This window comes from Haliaeetus albicilla, chromosome 28, assembly GCF_947461875.1.
Source record: "Haliaeetus albicilla chromosome 28, bHalAlb1.1, whole genome shotgun sequence".
In the NCBI taxonomy this organism is placed as follows: domain Eukaryota; kingdom Metazoa; phylum Chordata; class Aves; order Accipitriformes; family Accipitridae; genus Haliaeetus; species Haliaeetus albicilla.
The window spans coordinates 9,867,282-9,883,778 of record NC_091510.1 but is presented as its reverse complement, the minus strand read 5'-3'; the positions used below and the strand labels follow the sequence as shown (position 1 = coordinate 9,883,778).

At 36.3% G+C, this 16,497-nt stretch overlaps 2 protein-coding genes across 14 annotated transcripts in view; one reads left to right on the top strand and one right to left on the bottom strand.

Annotated features, from left to right (window-relative positions):
* PPFIA2 (PTPRF interacting protein alpha 2) overlaps positions 1-16,497 on the bottom strand; it is a 346,865-nt gene that overhangs the window by 43,689 nt on the left and 286,679 nt on the right. For all 13 annotated transcript variants that reach the window (XM_069773304.1, XM_069773313.1, XM_069773306.1 and 10 more), the window contains 7 exons: positions 13,720-13,803; positions 13,229-13,360; positions 12,199-12,261; positions 9,817-9,908; positions 6,047-6,182; positions 5,352-5,572; positions 2,462-2,699 (listed from right to left, as the gene is read on the bottom strand). In XM_069773304.1, the coding sequence (XP_069629405.1) occupies positions 2,462-2,699; positions 5,352-5,572; positions 6,047-6,182; positions 9,817-9,908; positions 12,199-12,261; positions 13,229-13,360; positions 13,720-13,803 (966 nt within the window). The remainder of the gene's footprint in view (positions 1-2,461; positions 2,700-5,351; positions 5,573-6,046; positions 6,183-9,816; positions 9,909-12,198; positions 12,262-13,228; positions 13,361-13,719; positions 13,804-16,497) is intronic.
* Positions 1-16,497, top strand: part of MYF5 (myogenic factor 5) — a 279,874-nt gene that overhangs the window by 260,775 nt on the left and 2,602 nt on the right. The gene's annotated exons all lie outside the window — the stretch shown is intronic.

Sequence of the window (16,497 nt, the reverse complement as noted above, 5' to 3'; positions counted from 1 at the left end):
ATTAAAGTTTCAATCTCCTTCATTTTCATAAGCTTAGTAAAGAATAGAACATTGCAAGCTTATAGCAGCAGTTTTTATTTTTGGAGTTTTCATGTAAGTCCTTCCACTACCCCCAACACAGAATTTTTTTTTTTACCTAATATTACAAATCTATCGGTATCTCACCAAGTATAAACACAAAATATCACCAACAAATACCATGTCTGAAAAAGTGGTCTTTCTCTCCAGTTATCCCATATTAAAGTGACGCATTTTCAGTCAATGGATACTAATTCACCCATCTTCTGTACTGCGGCATTATTTGGCAGTAGAAGGCTGCTAGAACGTGTCTTGTTCAATCCCCTTTTCATTTTTAGTTTCGATAGATGTCTCATTCATTCAAGGAAAGCTGAAGATATACTGCAGAATTTATTTACTGCATGGACCTGGGCTTTGGAAACTCATGCAGTACTGCTTCTCCAGCCAGCTCTTACAGGATCATTTGGCAATTTGGGCTCTGGAGACCAGACCTCTACAGAACTCTTCCCAACTCAAAGTTTCCACTCAGAGGATGTCTAATAGCCTGTTGTAAGTACTCTAGCCAGTAAGGAGGAGATATTCAACACCGAACTCCTGCTGAAGCAGCACAGGGCAGAAGTGTCCTGACATAGTTGATGAGCGTGAGCCAAGTTGTGGGCTGTGCTGCTGAGCATGCCGTGGGGTGCTGCTTCTACAGCTTACGATATGTCAAGAGTTCAACTGAAACTCACACAGACGTAGCCATCTGAGCTTTAGCACAGCTAGAGCTGGATGCCAGTGAGGCCACGGCAACCTGAAGTGCAGAGGCTATGCTGTCATTTTGTATTTGAATCGGATGAACGTACTGACCCAAAGTTACTGTGTCCAAATCAAGGCAACCAGGCAGCGCCGGTGTCTGCTGGAAGGTCAGTTTAAACCATTGCCATTTATCTGTAGCCAGATTGCTTAGTTGAAATGGTTGGTGAAATGGAGCCAAACTGCGTATTTGGGAGGGTGCTGCTTTGGTGAAGCGGGTGGCACGCAGCAGCCTGCGCACCCACCTCCTCCACAACGGTCTGCACCACCGACATTTTCGTTCCTGCTGTTCTGCAGTGGGACCTGGGGGCAGCAGCAAAGAATCAGTGCTGCAGCCTGCCACAACTGCCAGCCCTGACCTCCTCTCTGCTGTCTTTAGTCCCTAAGAAGGCAGCAAACACCATCCTAAACTGGGAGGGGTAGAAGCGGATACAAGTAGTTGTCAGTTCCAGGAAAAGGGAGTACTTGGCTAGATGATAACGGACAAAAGTCCCTGCTCCCAGCCGAGCAGAATGAACAGCCAGGCTCCACTCCCAGCTCTTCTTAGCCGCCTTCTCGGCTAGGAGAGTTAACTTCTGCTTTCTGATTGAGATCAAGGCTCATTTCCCCTCTGCTGAGAGGCTCCACAGGGAACCAGTGCTGCTGCTTCCCAGGAATGGACCACAAGGGGACATTGGTGACATTACGATTATAAGAGAAACAGCAAATAAAAAATGGGGTTACACATATCCTATTCTTCTCCCTGTATGTAAAGATCAGCAGAGTGGGCTGCTTTGATTCTCTCCTAGTGCTTAAAGAGATGAATTCACCCAGGCTCCAGACTGGTTCGTAGCCCACAGTGAACACTGAACCCTGGGTATGCACTCTTATCAACATCAGAGTTGTACATCTTGAATACGTCGACACGCACTACCTTCACTTACTTGACTGTTGTACTGTTTCTTTTTGTCTAGGACCAAAATTAATTTTTTTTTGCGAATCCCTTTTCAAATCAAACCAGACATTTCAGAATATGTCCTCAAAGGTACAGCAATGTTAGAAATACTTTGCATGATAATTTGATGGCTTGGTATCTATTTATGTGTGCTGCTTGTAATGTCAAAATATATCAGTTACATGAATTATTGGAAAACAAAGCAGTTATTTCAAGTGCTTGATATGAAGAATACACACAAAATTCTGCAAAGAGTGGCCTGAATATGGAAGTATACCCAAATGATCATACATATGAAGTAATAGAATGTTTTAATGTCTTCTAGACATTTCCTGGAGGTTTAAACTCAGCAATAGTCCCACAGACTACTGTGTAATAACTGTATCACTTCAGAGCTTTTCATTACTAAACATATTTTACTTCTAAATTGATTACAGTAATTTCAGTGATCAGTTCTGTTTCTTATTAATTCCACTGCCTGTGTGCTGAAGGCCCTTGATCCTCAGATCATTATGTCCCTGCTGAATCATGCAATGCTCAAAAACACAGTAACAAAACCCAAAACAACCCAAACGTCCATATTCTATGGAATTTGCTATCAGTATGTATGATGAAGAGGTGACTAAACAATTAGAGACATGAGCGATTCATACAGTGAAAAGTATTTAACCCTAGAAATATCACACCTAAAATTGGCATCACGAAGTTTCTTACCAGCGTCATAACCCCCATTCTGTCCATCTCCCTGGCTGGACTGCGAGGCGTGAGTTTAGGTGTTGAGTGTCCGCTGGGAGGGGATGAGCTTGCAAGTGACGATGCCGTCACCGAGCCAGTAATGGATGTACCTTGGTGGACTCTGGCTAGATTTAAGCCTTCCAGACTCACGCTGGCCACTCTGTTCTCTATCTCTTCAGCACGCAGTTCTGTCGACTCTTTCTCTTCTTGGATTAACCTTTTAAATAAAAGAAGAATGTGGTTGTATTTGTCTCTGAATACCCCAAAAGCAACACTAAAAAAATGTTTCCTTTCAAATGAGATTTGAAAATGAAAGAAAACAAAGATGAATATCATAGATCAACTCCAAAATAATATTGAAAAGGGTATTTTTTTAATCACCAGATTTATAAAGTTCTTCTTAATTCCTCCATCCTCAAAAACTCTTTGAAGAATCTGCCCAACAACAAGACTTGTCATATGACATTTCAGGAAGATTGGTTCCTTTGCAAAGGAGACAGTATAGGGGAGGGTGTTTAACAATCCGATTTACCATAGGAAACTAATTCCAATCTTAAGTTGGCTTCATCTGATTTTCTGTTGCTAAAGCACGAACGCAAATTTAAAGTCAAATGAAATTGGGCCTTTAAGAAGGGAATTGCTAAGATAATCCGTATTAATAAAACAAGAGAAGATGCAAACCAAATTGTCCGTTTCATCTCTACATATTGATGAAAAAATGACAGTTGTTTCTAAACCATCGAGTTTTTAAGTGAATTTAATTAAAATAGCTCTCTTGTTAACAACAAATATAAGCTTTTTAAACACATATAGCCTCAATGGGATGCTTCCACTGGGTTCTTTAGGTTTGGTTTTTCATTGTGATTGCACCTAGAATGAAAAAATGTGTTTATAATAAAACCTTTGCCCATGAACCCACGTTAGAAGGAGTCTTTTTTTGAGAAGAGGAGAAAAAAGTATGAGGGATCAAGGTTAAATGAGAGAATACAAAGTCTGGTGAGGCTGAAACCATGAACCAGGCTTTTCTGAGTGAAATGAAGCAAGTACAATAAACGAAACCATAATACATCAAAAATGGAAACCTATGAATTCCTGTGCTGTGATAGATCTTATTCCCTAGCATCCATTTCAAAATGTCTATAAAATGTCTACAGTTGTTTCTGAAATGAGGCGTGGCAGAAACTTAACAGCAAATAATATTTTGAAAGGGAATTATAACAATCTTTTTAATTTTAGTAATCTAAATTCTGAATCATCTTGTATAATAAAAGAAATCTAAGGCAAAATAAATTCTTAATCTCTTTTGACATCTCCAATCATTTGATAAACCCTTGTAGTGTTTGTCAAGAAAAAAACAAAACAAAACAAGAAAATGTGAAATGCAGTACAGTTTATAAGACTATCCTTGTAGAACCGTTTTTTCCTGAAACATATTAAAAAAAAGAATACAAAATTAGTTACCTGGTTCTTTAATAATGACAGTGATGGTAATGAAAGCCTATACTTCAGTATAAGCTTAGCAGTAGGGGAAATAAACTACTCTCAGTGGACCTCCAGTAAAGACAGCTATATACAATGTGCACCTTTGCTTCCTTTTTGAGACAAAACTGTACCTAACATCTAAGTCAAGATCCTCTGTTAAGTAAAACAGTGATCTGATTCAGGGTGGCATGAATAATATCCCACTATGTCACCTGCAGGTACAATTCCTTGTGAAAACGTTTTACTGTATTACATAATTACTTGTTAAATTGTCAAAATGATAGTATTTTTTAAAACAAATATATTTGTTGCATCTACAGCTTCCTGAATCGGTCACAGTGCTGACATCTTTGTAATAACAGAAAACACAGATAAGGGTCTGTCTCTTACATACACTGCTTTAAGGAGATTTACACTCACAACAACACAATTTCTCTTTTGACTTTCTATCTTGACAAGTCTAATAAGAGGTTTGAGAAAATAGCAGTGTAATCCTATCTGAATGAAGAAATTCTGGGAGAAGTGAAAATGCAAAGCTGTAGATCTGTAACAAAAAGTCTCCCCTGAACAGAAAAGTTATTCAAATTCAATATATTTCAATAGAGTTCTCCTTTTAAAGTTACCTTGCTCAGAGAAAAACAGATCTGGCAAAAAGTAATCTGGTTTTGATTATATTTCACTAATGAGAGGATGGTTTTCATACACCAAGTTCTTTTAAAGTTACCCTTCCTGAAAAACATGTAGGAATGCTTTAAGTGTAAAATATGGTTTCATTTATAAAAATCACTTAATTAAAATATGTCATTGGATTGTCTATCACGCCATTAAATTTGCACAGAAATTATTAAGTTACATTCAAAGCATCACCTATTTCCAAGCACTATAACCCAACTTGGAGCATGAAAAATCAAATTCTATGCCTCCATAGAAAATCAAAACCATGTCTTAGAAAACGTGGCTTATATGAGATGTAACACAGGAACAATTATCAGAAGAAAGCATGAAGAGCACTGAAATAAAATATTTCTGATATGAGATCATTAGAAAGTGGAGTCATGCAGAACAGTGTAAAAGACCTTGAAAAGAGGACTGTGAATAGTGATTTGTCAAATCTGCCATGTGCTAGCCTTCTCTAATGTATTTCTCTTTAATTGGCCAGCAGTTCTTCACTTGGAACATTTTTTGAAAGAAATTTCTATGGTTAGGAAATGAAGTTGCCATTGTTATCTTCACACAATCGATAATCACTTACGAAAAGCAGACACTTTATTAATCCCTTAAATGTACAAGTGGTTTCCTAATTGTTATGATCAGTACCTGAACTCATGCACTAAAGGAAGCTTGAAGCTGTATCAGAAATGCATGACAGCTGCTTCAGGCTACATACCTGATTTCTTTATTGATTGCATCTAGCTGCTCCTGAAGCATCATGGCCAGAGTCTGGGCATCGGAATGGCCGCTTGGTGACAGGAGGTCCATGGAGCTGAAAAGCGTTTCTCTATCATCGTCATCGATGTCGGACATTTCAGTGTCGCTTTCAAAGGGATGGCTGCTCAAAACGCCAATCTGCTGGGTTCTATTCCACTCGTGATCTCCAAGTGATTTTACCTGAGTAGGAATTAGGATGTGTATGGCTTATTCCATGAAAAACAACTGCAAAGTTGAACTTCTATAAAATGGGAAAGGAAAGCAACTAACATTTAAGAGTATTTATTCAATGATTAATTCTCCATTAATACTTGCAATATTACCATAGATGATGTAAAGTATTTTCATGTAATTTCTAATGCTGTGTAAAATTAACCATCAGGAAAATTTACGCAAACAAATACCCAGAAAAGACAGATAGTCTAGTATGTTTGAAGTTCGTTGTCTGAACTTCAATCTTTTCTGCCTTCATTTTAGTACAACCGTACTTTTGTTTGAGCATGTATAGAAAAATCCTGCTATTTGGATTGGGTTTTCTTGTTTGGTGGGTTGTTGGCTTTGTTGTTGTTTTCTGGAAATACATCAACTGTAAGCTTAACAGCCTGAAATACATTCTCTTATCAGGGAATATATGAGAAGAAATTGGGGATTAACCTTTGGTTCATCTCTGCGTACTCCCATCCGGCCTCTTCTAGGTCGCCTTATCACTTTAGTTGACCGATAGTCAGACTGGCTATCAACCAGGGACCCCACAGAATACCTCAGCTCTGCTGATGTGTCAAGGTGAGGCCTATAAAAAGAACCACATAAGTAGACTGAGAGAGTAATAGTAACAACAACAACAACAACAACAACGCAATGACCTTCAGTCTAGGAACACAGATTTCTTTTTTTAAACAAACAAATCTGTCATTTATTATGTGATACATAACAAATGACAAAAACACATCACAAAGTACAATTTAAAGATGAAAACTTGAAATCATATTACGAGAAAATTAAGGAAGAAAACAAATAAAACCTTTGATTTTTCAAAAGGAAGGACTTGCACAGTAAAACTTATCATCCAAAACTTTAACATGATAAAACAAGTAGATTTCAGGATAATTAACAGAACTGGCTGCTGAATGTACTATCCTGTATATTTTCCTTCCATTGCTCGCCTGAATAAATACGCCTGAGGTTACTGTAAGCACGTTACATGTTCATGAGTGAGGATATCTATAACACTTTCCTACTGTAAGTCTGTGCTCTACATTATAAAAATATTAGTGAACTGGCCTGCAATATATAACATTGGTTATGAATGATTCGTCTTTATTTGATGATGCTTTTGAGTTTTAACCCCCAATTTTTCCTGTAGTCCTGGTAAGTCTTGGGACGTTGTAATGACGCATATACGTGATGACTTCAGCATATCTTTGCTTGGCTGCAGACAATGGTCCCTGGCCTTTCTGTCCTTGGTCACACAACAGCAGTGAAGTTCCCTGCACGGTGCAATAGAAGCATTCTGCCCACCTGCCGTGTAGCCGAGCCAGAAGAGCAAAGGCTCCGTGCACCATCTGAGCATCCAGACACAGCAGTAGAGACCTAAACAATTTCTAGTTCTTAACACATAAGCAATCTACACATGAAAATATATGAATAGCATGATTACAGTAGAAAAATGAAATGTAGCAAATACTACACTAATAAGACAACTAAGTATGTATTTGCTTATAGAGAATCCTAAAATGTGTTTGACATTTTACTATCTATAAGAGCATAAAATGAGAGTTTAATGTCATACTTCAATTTTTTTAAATTTTTTTTTTTGAACTTGGAAAAAATGCTTGCAATCACTTACAGACAACTTACAGGGTTCACAGCAATGGTAGTAATCAGTTTGGGGACACAAAATAGGAATAAGTTTTGGGTTTAAGCACTTCTCTCATTTTGAAAAGAATGCTGTTCAAGAAAATGATGGCTTTAATTCTAGACATAAAAAAGCTAAGTAAGAGAATGTCTGCTTTCCAAAATGAAGGAAATAATTCAGAAAACCACAGATATCTATGCTGAAAACTGCAGGTTGTAAGCATGACTGTTTTCCTGGGCTCTAATTCCGAGTCAGTTTCTAAAGATAGAGATCCACTTTTCCTTGAGGAGAATTTCATTTGAATGAAAACATACTCATACTTGGAAGACTGAAGCATTGGTCTCAAATTTCAAACATCACATTAATAAAGTAAAAGTGAAAGATAAAATATTACAACTGTGATGCCTGTATAATGATAAATGGGAAATACGAAAACATCACGATAAGATATGAAAGCCTCTGCTACGAGCTACTTTGACAGAGCGGAAGGAAGAAACGTAATTACTGTCTGGTATTATAAGTAATGTGACACATCTAAAATAATAATGGAAGGATTTCAAGCACTAATACAGTTTCTTTTATGAACAATAAATACCATAAGAAAACAAATTAAAAAAAAAAGGTACCGGAATTCCTGAAATGTGGCTATGTGCCATAGCAATAAAATCAGATCCATAAAAATGTCACAGATATTGAATAATGTTTTAGAACTTAGTTTTGGGTAGAGCATACATCAGAGCTCATACTGCTGTCATAAATGTCCTTTTCTGAACAACCATCAGTTTATTTTCTCTTATGCTTCCTGTCATGCCTGGTAGGAACTTTCATAATATTAGAAAAATTATGATTATACCTTTTAAAAAATTCTCTAAACCTCACTTTTTTCATTATACCAATAAGAAAACCTGACAACAGCTGGGCTACAGATGTCCTAAGCCCTCCATCTACAGCACCGGATGATAATCTTTTGGGGTTTTTGTACGTTTAGTTTGTCTGTATGTCTCTCATCTGTTATATAGTAAACCCTCTAGGGCAGTGACTGTTTTTTATTTTCTGTGTACAGTATTTGCTGTAATAGAACTTTGCTCTGATAATTGGTAGTACCTAGTACTTGTGCAGTAAGTTGGCAGGAGAAAAGAAAGAGCCCAAGTTCCAGTCTCTGGCAGCAAATACCTATCTGCTGACCAGCTTCATCATTCTACTGCTGCAAGAACAAACTCCTGCAAACACAGAACTGCATATGGCTGAGAACAGCAAGTGTGTAATGCTGATACCTCCCCATTCATGAGAGGGCTGGTAGCTTTGTGAGGTGAGGTCATGGAAGGGGAAGTATACTGTTTTAGGGGAACCTGCTGGCTTCCCAAGACATTTAGACAGCTTACCAAGTTCAAACAGCCCTTTGACAAGGGCTAGTCGGACTCCTAGTTACAGAGCACAAGCTAGTGATACTCATCTGCCCAGCAAGAAAGGCTGCTGTTCCCCAACAACACTGCTCCAAAAAGTCTCTGCTGTTTGTTGCAGCAGTTCAATAGTCTGTGTCCTTGCGAGCACTCTCAAAAAAGTGTTGTGTGTGCCTGTAGTCACACTTACACTCCCAAAGGAACAAAAATTGGAACAGTTACAAGCATCGCATTCTGAATTTCATTGATTTACACTTCTCCGTGTATAGAAAAATATTATTCCAAGACACAAAAGGCTGAGGGAGAAAGTATGACAGATACTGAGCAAGATGTCTGAGGAAACAATGGGCAGACAATACCTGATGCAAGCAAAAAAATTATCCAACAAGAATAACTTTAGAGGATTACAGTGCTCTGAATTTAGTCTTGGTCCATGAGCTTTGGCTGGCAGCTTTTAGACATTAACATGTTGCTTGTTATGAAAACAGGACATGGCGTGCAATTATCAATAAAGTAACAATTTTATTTCGAGAGATACTTTTAGGCAAGAAGGACTTTCTAGGATTATAAATTAATTTCAGCTGTTAATAGCTATTTTTATGGTCTCTGTCTCACTATTGTTCCCATATTGCTTTTCCTCCAAAAAGAGGCAGAATATTTAATGTCCTGTTATGATAATTTCAGATCTCCCTCAATACTGCCTTCATCTTTAGCTGAAGATTCGTGGTTTTATGCTACACACTAAACAAAGCTGAGTTATTTCTTGCTAATAAAAAAATAATTATTAGATATACTTGATAGAGTAAATAAATAAATATGAGCATAAATATGCTGATCAGCTTCAGCATTAAAGATGATGATTTGAACTTTAAGGTCTCCTGGGAAAAAAAAGGGATATTTGCATATACTTTTGAAAAGATTCCATAATTTAAAAGACTTTCCTTAATCTCAGTAATATTTCAGTGCATACTCACTGCTATAAGGCCCCATTTACCTATGAAAAAAGTGAAAAGCAACAGTAATAATCATTGTACAGATTTTACATTTTTAAAGACATACATGACTATTTTTATGCGTGGTCTGAACACACCCCTGTTGTAAAGGCTTGACAGTTACATTTATGGTCTATTTCAACTCAAAGCAAGGAAACTTTTGCCATTAAATATTACCTTGACAAGGTGGGTTCGATTAAAGAACCAGCCCTCAATTTCATTTGATCCAGTTCAGATCTCAGTTTCTCAATTTCTTCAGCAAGTCTTTCCTGGAAATGAGAATAGTAAGACATACTTACTTGTGATATCAAATACATTTACTTTATGAGATATTGCTCTCATAAAGATAAACAAGCAGGATAAGACACACTGAATGTAGCACTGACTATAACAAGAAAAGGCAATGAACTCATTCAAGTCTCATTATTGCTAATAAGACAATATGCATCAAGAGGAGTCTGTAGAACACTCTACTGTTTTTCCACTAGCTGGAAGTAATGGCAGGACAGGTTTGTCCTTGAAACTTTTTTTTTTTCCCTTATACAGCTAGGGTGAGGAAAAGAAGAACCAGCACCGATTTGTGCATTAACTGCACTATCCGTGCCAGGCATAGTTCACTGTGCAACACTCCATTTGCCCTTTAGAGACCGAGATTGTGTCCTGACCTTTGTATTTACTGACAGAGACACAGACTTAGAGACAACCACATTTTAGGTGACTTGGTGAACTGCAGCTTTACAGCTCGCTCTCGGGAGTTGAAATTCCAGTATGAGGTGCTGCTAGTAAAAAATGACAGTGTGCCACAAAAATTGGATTTTTGGAACCAACTAAGGCTATTGGGCTATTGACAAAAAGGCTATTGACAGCAACCACTAGGGAAAACAGTGCTGTTCCCAAATTGTACACATAATTATCGTCTACTAATAAAATGAAATCAAAGAATTTTAAAAGATATTAAGAGAGAACATGGGATGAAGATGTAACACTGCTGTTCCTAGAGTTTAAAATGTTCAGGATTCCAAAACGCTAGGAAGGAAAAGGATCTGCACTTAAGTAATATCAGATTCAGTAATTCTTATTACAGTATGTTTACACTATTTCTTGGTTGAATAGAATTACTGAGATGACTTGGTGGTCACTCTACTTGTATCATTTGCTAGTTATATAGAGATTATTAATATCTGCCGTTATGTCCATTTATCTGAAATTGCTTCATCAGTTTCTTCATCAAAGTGGAACAAATAAACCCTTTAAAGTGGGAACTTAGAAGCTCTGGAGTCAGATCTATGTGGTTGTGTGTGAAGAAAATTCATCTCCAATTGCACGGAGTGGTAACAGAGGTCTTCTATTTCTTTTACTTCCCACCCTTAAGCAAGACTCAATAAATATAATAAATAAAAATATCTTTACAAAAATACTTTTGATACAAATGTAGATTTTTGTAGTGGATTTTTCATCTTTGTCAAGAGTTGATATGTACATTCAAGCCAGAAAACAGACTGAAAGAACAATACAGTTAAGTTGGAGATAACATTGGAAAAATGCCTTATTTACACAGACAAAATTGGTATCCGTAATTCAGGTTTAGATTCTCTGGTAGCAAAATCATAGAAACTTTTGTTTCAATTGACACAGCTTTAGAAATGTCCTTTTTGTTATCTAACTTGATTGTGAAGTATGATCCTGATTTTGAGACAGCTGAATCACCTTATAACTGTGGTAGTACAGCACAGAAATCTTATTTATTTAAAACGCAGTACGAGCTTCTTTTTTGGACTTTAATCTCACTGCCTTTCTAAAAGGTTATCTGAATGTAGATAAAATAACAATTCATTTGATCAGATACTTTTTTTGTTATTTTTCTCAAAGTTCTTGATTTTGGATGTCATATGATATATAATTATATTAGTATGGAATGGAGTTATGTTTTTTATATTCTATACAATCGCTTTTAAATGGATTTGATACATTACAAAACCACTTCTGTGAATCTGAATGCAGATACATTTGTGTATCCTACTGCACTCAAGGCAAGTAAAACTTCAAAACAAAATCCTAACATTTGGGATTGGAACAAATATTTATAATTAATTTGACTGATTCACTAAACAGTATTAGGGGTTAGTTTGCAACGAACTAAGAAAGGCCACTTTCAGCTGTATTTAGCATAATGCCACTGCACCTGTTAAGAAGAATTGCATCACATCAAGCAATTACATTCTTCACTATGAAAGTGTAACCAGTTATGCATACATTTCTGCTAAACAAGACTTTTTCAGAATTAAAACTGATAGAACAAAAATTCCAGAGCCAGTAAAATCAATATGAATTTCAGTATTGAATTCCTGAGGCTAGGATCTCAACCATGTACTTGGCTCAGAACAATTGTTAGAGACCCTCAAAGACTAGTTAAGGCATGTGGGTGATTAAAGGAATTATTATTGATGCCAGGAAGATTTTACATGCTAGTTGGATAATTAATATACCATATACATATTTCCAAATAATAAATACATAACTTTTGATAAAAACAGATAAAATCAGAGTATTTTATAGTACCTTGTCATGCAAAGACTCCTCCAGGTTTTTCCTGAAACTTTCAGATTCTTGAATCAAAACATTCTAGAAATAAAAAGAAGAAAAAAAAAGAGAGAAGGAAATTAGAGATATGTTAAATATCAGATATCACCATATATACATAGCCTCCATGTACAAGTTAGCAAAGTTCATATTCATTGGGCTTTAAAATTAAAATCCTTTAACGCTTCATTTGAGTATATATTAATTTTTAAACGCTGGAAATAATCCAAACATGTAGGACCATGTTTTTTCAACAACAACAAAAACTTTGCATCTTGCTTGAACTGAGCAACTGTCACACTCTTACACAACTATTTCTCCCAGGTTCTTCTTTTGGCAGGCCTATTTCTTGCTTCGTACGACATTTTGTTTCAATGATATAAACCAGAAGTACATCCTCTGAGAGGTTCTGAAATATCCTTCTGAAAGATACTGAAAGATTCCCCTTAGATCAAACTGAAGGTAAATACGTAGAAGAGGGAGGGATTAAGGAGGGTGAATGTCAAGGTTATGGGATTCAAATTTTGCAGGCCCGCTGTATCTCACATCACAGAAAACCTGTAAATAACATTTCCTTTCCAAGGGCAGATGCTCCTTCTCCTGTGGTGACAGCATTTTACTCTTCCCAGAGGGAGAAGGGAGGTAAAATCAGCAGGTTAAAATACAGGAATGACAGCACAACTGAAACGTGGCCATTCCTCAGTTCTCATCCACTTTCTCTCAGTGCCTCGCACCATGTCGTGCACTGGTCCTTTACAAGCTCTTCATCAGACTCCCCGCTGATGAAACAGGGACTCACAATATTCAGCATATCCAGTTTGCAGTAGTTCTGGAAAGATGCTTGAGCGCACTCTTGAATTAAGAGTGGAAGGTGTAAGTTAGACCATATTTGTGGTAATACTTGGTAATACAAAATTAGCACGATGCCTCCATCCTGATAAAAGTAGAACATGTTTCATACAGGAGAATCCTTATTAAACTGAACTTTATACTGCTTTTTGCACTGTACCTTTTCTTCAAGTGCTGCCATTCTCTCTTTTAAGTGTAGCTGCAGACGCTCATTGGATTCTGTCAAAAGTCTGTCTACGGTATCTGATAATCTTTTGTTGTGCTCCTCATTCATTTTTTCTCTTTGCCTTGCCTTTAATGTAGAATAGAAGAGACAGATTTGTAGGGTCCAAAATTAACCAGTACAGACTCGTATCATTAAAAAATAACAAAAAAAAATGTGCTAACTGTAGCCATTTAAAGAAATTCCACAGGAAATCTAATTAGTTACTGATTAATGGACATTCATTGTTGTATCAGTAGAATACTCTGAATGTTGCAACTAGATGTAAACTAGTATATTAAGATGGTTAAGTGGGAAGATGCTGCCATCACTGCTATAAATAGAATATTTACCAGTAGATAGATTTGTGTGCTAGAGTGCATAATGTAGCACTACACTGACAAATTAAAAGAAGAAAAGTGCACAGAAGTTGTCTGCAATACACATACTCTTTGAAGTTCCTGATTCTTCTCTTCAAGTTGAGCTTCTAAGTGTCTCATACGTTCCTCAATGTTTCCATGTCTTTCTTCTGCCTGTAAAAAAATAGAAAGACTCCTTCTGTAATTTAAGTGGCTTTGTAAGTTTTTATGTCAATAAAGTTTAAAGAAAACATAAAGCAAGCTACTACTAACTGCAAACTTATTTTTCCGAAAAGAAACTTTATTTAAACAGGCAGCTGAACAGCATTGCTTGAAATGTGTCAGCTACAAAGGCCTGTTACATCCAAGCATCAGCAAAACATTGGAGTTATTTATGAGCAATGAAATCAGCCAAATGTAACATGCAGACTGTGCATGGTTTGAACACAAACCTGCCATCGTAAAATTGTAAGCTCCTGAAGCACTGAACTGCACGATGGTTGATTATCAATAAAAAAAATAAAATAAGTTAAAGAAAATGAAAACAAATCAGATGGATTCTATTTAGCAATAGAAAGTAAAGTCCAGTAGGACTACCTTCCTACGTATGGAGATCATTTCTTGTAGTTTAGCTTCCATAACATATTGATAATCATCAGATGAGGTAGAAGAGGTTGGATCAGACTAACAAGTCAAGGAAAAGGAGAGGGACAAAATTGAAAAATCAGAACTAAAGACACTGACACTGAACAGAACACAGCACAGAATGCTTAAAAGAAAAGCGTGACTGAAAATTTAATACTTTTAACTGACAGATTTTTCCGTGGAATAAACTACACTGATACTTGGTGAATATGATGCAGTTGATGTGGAGAAACAGAAAAGAATGGAATGCTAAAAAAGCTATCAACCTACACATGGAGGTTCAAGGTTAGTGATGGCTGGCTGATGACATATTACTACAGAGTGGATTCAAAGCAATACTGTCTAATCTAATGTTTTTTCTTGAATTATGGCAAACTAAACACCAGAACAGGACTCTGCAAGGCCAATGTCAGAAAGTCCTTTATAATTCTTCTATCATTTTCTAGGAATGAAAACAATGCATAAATACTAAATTAATGGATCGGTCAGTTACAGAACTGTGCAATGTTATGGTACATTCCCTAATTTCTAGAAAACAGAAAGAACATCAAAAGAGACAAGGCTCGAGCTTTAGTATTCCATTTTAGAATACACTACATAAGCCCTGTCATCCAAATAAACAATATAGTTTTCATCCCTTTGAAAGGATCCACCCTGGTGGATCTCTTTGGAAGATCAAGGTCATCAGATAAAAGAAGAACCTATAAATAAAAAATCATTAATAGGAATGAAAAGTCATTACTGAGTATAGAAATGGTAATCCATCCAAAGATTCATTACTATTTCTGACAGAAGTTGACCTTAATTAGGTCATTTGTTGCAAAACATGAATATTCATGTTATTGTCATATCAAACAAGTCTATGTTATTCAAAATGAAAAAAAGCCCTTAAAAAAAGGGAAATGCTATATTAGATTTGTTGCTATGGAAACAGGAATGTGCATAAGACAGTGCTACTGATGACTTTGAGTTGTAAGCTCGTGCTTGTCAAATGCTATTTCACTGTCAGATTTACCCTCTCTCAAAAAGAGATCCTGAACTCCATCTTTAGATGAGCAAACTTTAATATGTACAAGAAATACTAATTTTACAACTGTATTTTTTTTAGTAAGACTTTTTTTCATACTGTTGTCTACTAATGATTTATCAGAATAATTAGGAATAAATACCAAAGTAATTCCAGATGTACATCGTAACTTAAAATTACCCACAACTTAAACTCATTAGTATTATCGGGACCAAAAGACCAGACAGAAACCAAGCCTGTGATCCAGAGACTTACAAATATAAACTGCAACTTTTGATATCAAGATATCCATATGAGAAAAACCTGCTTTGTATAAATACAAGAATAATGCTTAATTTTGAAGATTACTACTATTCTTTTCAGAGTAAGCATATTCACAGATTCTTGCAAAATTTAAGGGAAAGTCAGTATACTTTCTAACTAAGCTCATTTAGTAAGTGCAGTTATTGTTTCTGGTCATGAAGCAGGCGTATTTTGATGTATTTGAACTTATTAATTATCTGAAACTATTTTTTTTCTATTTATTATGACTTGGACCAGTGCCAATCTCTTTATGATTTTCTTTACCTTATATTTGAGTTTTACATATTAGTTTGTTTCAGCACACAAGTGCTAATGCACTGCTTCCTCTCCCAATCGGATAAATAGAAAGATAGGGTTGAAAAAGTTAAGTCCCTGTGATTGCAGAAAACCAGATCATGCTATCCCTTCCACAAAGTGACCAAGCTCTATCCTCCTCTGTAGAGGATAGACTTTGCCCCTTTTTTGAGTTCTGGCTGCACTATTGGTTCAAGGCCTTCCATTAATGTGTCTCCAAGGGTCAGGAGAAGATTTGAAATCAAAGCTCTGAGCTGATGATGGAGAAGGCTTAAGTAATTTTACCTCTTTTGAAACCATTTTCATTGAGGGAGATATAGAACCAGGTATCACCCTACAAAATTACACTACTTAGAAGCTTCATTAGCTGACTGCAAACTTTAAAAGCAAGTTACTTAACCGTTGCTGCTTCTATACGCTTAATTGCAGGTTAATGCAAAATATGAAGATAACTAAACTAATAATTCTAGGTTCAAAGGGGATCTCATTTAAGTCTTCTGAAATGTGGTGCTGTCTGTCATAACCCATCCTTGAGAAGGCGGTCTAGCTAGCTATATAATTTACATTCATTTTTCAAACTAAAAAATAGATTTTTCAGT